At 41.3% G+C, this 6,097-nt stretch overlaps 1 protein-coding gene across 2 annotated transcripts; it reads left to right on the top strand.

Annotated features, from left to right (window-relative positions):
* Positions 1 to 291: 291 nt before the first annotated feature.
* Positions 292 to 5,801, top strand: LOC115689438 (protein CHUP1, chloroplastic-like). 2 transcript variants are annotated; one of them, XM_030615469.2, is made up of 7 exons: positions 296 to 1,463; positions 1,906 to 2,844; positions 3,066 to 3,197; positions 3,492 to 3,673; positions 3,766 to 3,877; positions 4,471 to 4,614; positions 5,437 to 5,801. In XM_030615469.2, exons 1-7 carry the CDS (start codon positions 693 to 695, stop codon positions 5,515 to 5,517), a joined length of 2,361 nt encoding a protein of 786 aa, XP_030471329.2. In that variant the 5' UTR covers positions 296 to 692; the 3' UTR covers positions 5,518 to 5,801. The 2 variants fall into 2 exon arrangements, with proteins under 2 accessions (XP_056175492.1, XP_030471329.2); XM_056319517.1 differs by lacking the exons at positions 3,492 to 3,673; positions 4,471 to 4,614; positions 5,437 to 5,801 and having other exon boundaries at positions 292 to 1,463; positions 3,766 to 3,874.
* The last annotated feature ends 296 nt before the right edge of the window (positions 5,802 to 6,097 follow it).

Below are 6,097 nucleotides of genomic sequence, written 5' to 3'. Positions count from 1 at the left end.
ATCAGTTTGGGGTTTTTATGGTCAAAAAGTTTAGAGTAAATCATGTAGCAGAATTTAGTGTTCGTGATTTTTCGTATTAACCCTAAAAACTAAAGAGTAAATTTTAAGACGCCCCCGGCTTTTTCGAACCGCAAAAACCCACACAAACCCACACGCGCACACCCAGTGTGGGCCCCCGCGGGCACGGAAATCGACCGTTGCTTCCGCCCCAGAACCGGCAGCCAAGCCACCCCCCATTCAAATTCGAAAATTCAAAAAGACCAGACGCACTGCTCTGCAAACTGCAATAAAGGAAAAGTCGCCACCTTTCTCGCTCATTGCCCCTCTTGAAATCGCAGCTTCCGCCTCTGTAAAAATCCTTTCCTCCCTTTTCCAGGATGAATCCGCGACGACCAGCTGCCCATCTCCGCTCCCAAACTCGCTGAACCGCTCGTTTTCGGCGCACTCGTCGGACATCGACCAGGCCCCGCTTCTCTCACCGAGCTCGGAATTTTTCATCAGCTGATGATGATTCCATTGAAGCCGGTTCATGGGTGGTCGTTCTTGATTTGAATACCCATCTCGATCTTTGTGCTGGAGTTCGTTCTGGATGGCTTTTAACGTCTCCGGAATATGAGTGGCAACTCTGTTTCGTTGCTTTAGTTTGGACTTCATCCAAGCGTTAGAGCTTTCTTGGATCACAACGTGACACGATGAGAGAGGAGAACCCGTTGGAGAACCCCGCGAGGGTCCTGCGATTTGCCGATCAGAATCAGGTGCCGAGGCCTCAAAATGCCAAGGGGAATGGCCATTCTTCGAGACTTCGGTCCGCCTCTTCGTGGGGTTCGCACATAGTAAAGGGTCTCACTGCTGACAAGAAAACCAAGGTCTTGACCACCACTGTTCATACGAAGAAGGTGCCTCTCTCGGGCTCCGACGTCTCCAACCAGAAGAATCAGAGCGCGGTCTCGCATTCTCGGGTCAAACGGTCTCTGATCGGCGACTTGTCCTGCTCGGCGAATTCGGCTCAGGTCTATCCGCAGCTGCAGCAGACTCACCGCAGGCAAGGCTCGCGCGACCTGTTCGTTGAATTGGACCACCTGAGGGGCTTGCTTCAAGAGTCCAAGGAAAGGGAGTCCAAGCTTCAGGCAGAGTTGACAGAGTGCAAGAGGAACCCAAGGGTATTGGACCTTGAAAGAGAAGTAGATGGGAAGAAGAGCGAAATTGATGAGCTTAGGAGGAGAGTTGAGTTGTTGGAGTGTGAGAAAGGAAGCTTAACGGGGCAACTGTCGGTTCCTGCGGAAGAGGCTTTGAGGCGAGAGGACCACGAGAATTCGGCGATTTCGTCATGTTCGCGTGAACTGGGAATGGAAGTTTTGGAACTGAGATGGTTGAATAAGGAATTGCAGCTTCAGAAGAGGAGTCTTGCTTGTAGGCTTTCCACTGTGGAATCTCAGCTGGCTACTGTTGCTAAGGGTTCTGAGGTAATTATCATGGATTGAACGTTTTTTGTTTCTTGATTCGATATTGGTGAGAATGTGTTCTGTTTTTCATGAATGGATGTCGCAGGTGCTGATTTATTCTAATACTTGAGTGCCCCTGAATAACAATGTTCCCAGATTACGCAATTTTTCTTGGTTATAGAGTGGAAGTAAGCAATAGAATCACAAGGCAAACTTCTAAAGTGAACCCAGTTCTTATTGTGAACATGTTCCGTTTCTCTGGCCTCTATATATATATGTTCTAACTCGGTCGAATGTTGGGATAAATGCAGAAGAGTGCAGTTTCTAAATCGGAAAAGAATCTTTTATATTGTCATTTTTGCTTGTGTATGCCCTATTTATCTGCTGTTACAAGTACAGAGCTTCCCTTTCTTTTTACTTGACTCCTGTGATGTGCTTATCATGCTCTTGCTGGTTTATTTAGAGTGACATAGTGGCAAAGATTAAGGCAGAGGCTTCTTTACTTAGACATACGAACGAAGACCTGTGTAAACAAGTGGAAGGTTTACAAATGAGTCGGTTAAATGAAGTCGAGGAATTAGCCTATTTGAGATGGGTAAATTCCTGTTTACGAAATGAGCTGCGCAACACTGGGACAGAGATTAATTCTGATAGAGCATCAAGCCCGGACTCTGGTGAAACAGATAACGATTCTATTAGCTCATTATCATGTCAAAGCAGTGAGTCTATAGAGTACAGTAATACCAGAAGGGCGAGTCTAATAAGAAAGTTGAAGAAATGGCCTCTTACCAGTGAGGACTTGTCGAATCGGGAGTGCCCTGATAACAATTTACAAGAAAATTGGTTCCCCTTGGAAGAAGAAAGAAGCCCCAGAAGGCATTCCATAAGTGGGCTGAAATGCAGTGCAGAAGATATTGTGCTGAACAAGAGGAGGCAATCTGATGGGTTCATGTGCCCAAAAGAAAATGAAAAGGGCATGGAGCCACTTATGCCAACAATATGTGAATGGGGTCTCTCACAAAGACCACAGTCGTATACAAATTGTCAAGAAACTAGTAAATTAGTGGTTCCTTTTGAAGTTGAGAAAAGGACTTTGCGTATTCCAAATCCCCCACCAAGGCCTTCATGTACATTTCCTATTGAATCTAAGAAAGATTGCGCCCTCCCAATTCCAGCACCTCCACCGCCTCCGCCTCCGCCGCCGCCGTCCAAGTTATTTGGGAAAGGAACTGGTGGAATAGTGAAGCGGGCTCCTCAAGTAGTTGAGTTTTACCATTCACTTATGAAGAGAGATTCTAGAAAGGATTCTTTGAGTGGAGGAGCCTGTGATGCTTCAGATGTTGCAAATGTCCGCAGCAGCATGATTGGAGAAATCGAAAACCGTTCCTCACATTTGCTTGCTGTAAGTAGCTTTTGAACAACAATTCCTATTCAGTTTTGTCAAAGTGAAATAGAAGAGCAAAGAACCCTATTTTCGTTGCAGATGCCTCCAGCGTACGAGTCTTTTTTGATATAAAGAATCTAACCAAAACATAATCATGCCTTTTTTTGTTTAGCATTGCTTTTATATGAAATTATTTGGTTCATACCAGGCATAATTAATGGCTGTCTTCTTATATTCAGATAAAGGCAGATGTGGAGACCCAAGGAGAATTCGTCAATTCTTTGATAAGAGAGGTGAATAATGCAGTTTATGAGAACATCGAAGATGTTGTGGCCTTTGTGAAGTGGCTTGATGATGAGCTTTGCTTTCTTGTAAGTTGATTGTACTCGAGATATGTTAACCAAAATAATCCGTTATTATATTTTTCTGTTAGGTTAGATTCATTGACACATTTGTTGGCATTTTTGAGTAAATCTTTTGAGATAATGTCTCCCCAAAATGTAGTTGGATTTCATGAATTTTATATATAATAAACAATTTCAAACACACAAAGTAAATAATGCACACATTAAGCATATAAAGTGTTTAAGAAGTTAAGAATATAAACTCTGATGAGGTTATGAGTAAAGTGGTTCCTGATAGTTCTTGCTGTATACACATATAAGGTTGATGAGAGGGCTGTTCTAAAGCACTTTGATTGGCCTGAGAAGAAAGCCGATACACTAAGAGAAGCAGCCTTTAGCTACAGAGATCTCAAGAAGCTGGAGTCAGAAGTGTGTTATTACAAAGATGACTTGCGGATCCCATGTGATGTTGCATTGAAGAAAATGGTCAATTTGTCTGAAAAGTACGAACTACATGCATTTGAATAAATTTTTTCTCGAGAACCTACCGTTGTCCTATGTAGTTATGCTTGCATATATGCTTTGCCACTGCCAGGATGGAGCGTACTATTTACAACCTTCTCCGGACACGAGAGTCTTTGATGCGTAATTGCAAGGATTATCAAATTCCGGTTCACTGGATGCTGGACAATGGAATCATAACCAAGGTACAACTTGTGTCTTTAACATGCTTGTTTCCAGTTTTCTGTAGGAAGATGAGTGTATTAAGAAATATTTCAACGAGACTCTCCTTCAAATTTTCAGTTGCTTCATTTTCGTATTATTTTTGCTCCACAATCAAAATCTAGTGCTATATGTGGAAGTCAGAGACAGTTTAGTCAGTAGAGCACATATCAATTGGATAGCCTTTAAACTTTCCCCACTATCTCTTTATTGATCTGGTGATTTTAATTTATACTCGCAGAAAAAATTTGAGATGCATGGATGATGAATCTCATAAATGTCTTTCTGATATTGGAGATGAATATAGTGCTGAGAATTGATATGGTGCAATTTCCTTAAATGTGGAATTGATATGGTGCAACAAAATCCACATTGGTCTTTGTTATTGGTTGTGAGTCATGCTCATAAAACATGTACAATCTGCTTCTTCCCATGAGAGGATGAAATGCAACAGTAACTTTAAGACGTGGTCAACTTACTACACTTCCATTTCTACACATCTCTGATCCTTATTCATCCAGAAAATGCAAACAATATCATGATTAAGTGAGAATGAGCCATCCATTTTATGTCGTAGATAAAGATTGGCTCAGTCAAGTTGGCTCAGAAGTACATGAAGAGAGTGGCCATGGAACTTCAGCTTAAGGCTATAGCTGATAAAGATCCTGCAATGGACTACATGCTACTCCAAGGAGTGAGATTTGCTTTCAGAATTCATCAGGTTTAACAAATTAACGAGTTCTCTTGCCCCATCTACATTTCAATTTGCAGTACATCTTCGTATTTTTATTGCTTCCTGCCCAAATTTACTTGCTTTGTTGCTGCGACTCATGACACTTGAGAATTCAATCACAATGGCTGAACAAGTGTAATGACATAGCAGAATTCATGTAACCGGTTCCATTTAGTGGGTAACCTTAATCAATTGTTATTGTTGATAAGACCATAAACTATGAAAGCAGACACCTTGTTTCTTAGAATATATTCTTTTTGTGTGTGAATTCCCCCAGATTTGAATATGGTTCAATCTTGACAAATTATTGGGTTCTCTAACCATAAGGTTGGTTTCTAATGATAATGTCTCGAGGCTGTATTATGTGGTGTAAAAGAAAGTCCATGTGTACTAGACTACATTGGGTGATACCCACGAGGGGCTACTTTGGGTGTAGCTTACCGCCAAACTCTGAGATCAGTGTCTATAGATTGCGCCCATACATGGATTGGGAGCTTTAGTCCCAGATGCTTGTGTTTGTATGTCAAACTAGTATGTTAATATGGTTTTGTGCTGACTGAAGTATAAGCTTTATATCACTTAAATCCTTTGCATTTTTTCTCCCAATAACAGGCTTTACATTATGATTTATCGTGTTTATAAACAGTTAGGAATTTACCTGTTTCCGTCGAAAAGTTGAGCAAAAACTAATTCCTCGTCGAAAAGTTGAGCAAAAACTAATTCCTCAGTCGTTTGTTATCACATATGCCATAAGTAACTAGTCATTGGATGTAGAAGAATGATGTCCGTTTCATTTCTGTCCTTATGCAGTTTGCAGGCGGATTTGATTCAGAGACAATGCAAGCGTTCGAGGAGCTCCGCAACCTTGCCAACTTACTGAACAAGAAGTGAAAAGGGGTGGATGATGAGGGCACATTATGCACCCGATTGCAGTATGCGAAGGACTACATACATGGGCTTACCTTCTCAGTAAGCCTGCAAAGGCACACATTGTCCAAGTTAATACTTAGATTCTGCAAGATTTTTGTGAGAGAAGTGGGATTTTGGTCTGAGTTTGCTTGTGTTCAGATGGAATAATGTCTGAAAAGGTTTGGTGTGAGGTCGAAAAGAGTTGCTTTCTGTGTGATTGTAGACCATATTCATTGATGGAATGGCAAAGCATTTAGGTTGTGAGCCATTGACACCAAAGGGACATGAACTCAACGTACACATATTCAACGATGAAAATGGAAAAGCAATTGCATTGGAGCTAGGCTGCAAATCACTTGAGGCGACGCTGTAAAATCAACTGAGCGGGACACAAGGAATAACACGAAATATAGTATAAAAGGAGATATCATCCGGCTTGATATGATACATACAAATACTATATTGATATGATTTAATATATTTACCTTGCTAGAATATTAATTTGCTTATTAAATAAAAGGATTAATACAACAAAAAACCTCAAACTGGTACGCTTGTGACA

Source organism: Syzygium oleosum, unplaced genomic scaffold (genome assembly GCF_021117445.2).
Source record: "Syzygium oleosum isolate NSW1041296 unplaced genomic scaffold, Sole_v2.1 Sole_v2.18, whole genome shotgun sequence".
NCBI lineage: Eukaryota > Viridiplantae > Streptophyta > Magnoliopsida > Myrtales > Myrtaceae > Syzygium > Syzygium oleosum.
The sequence above is the reverse complement of the archived record's forward strand: the minus strand, read 5'-3'. Positions and strand labels throughout refer to the sequence as shown.

Coding starts and splice junctions, on each gene's coding strand:
- LOC115689438 (XM_030615469.2), top strand. CDS start 693: ATGAGAGAGGAGAACCCGTTGGAGAACCCCGCGAGGGTCCTGCGATTT. Junction 3,674..3,765: donor ATGGTCAATTTGTCTGAAAA/GTACGAACTACA, acceptor TGCCACTGCCAG/GATGGAGCGTACTATTTACA. Junction 4,615..5,436: donor TTGCTTTCAGAATTCATCAG/GTTTAACAAATT, acceptor GTCCTTATGCAG/TTTGCAGGCGGATTTGATTC.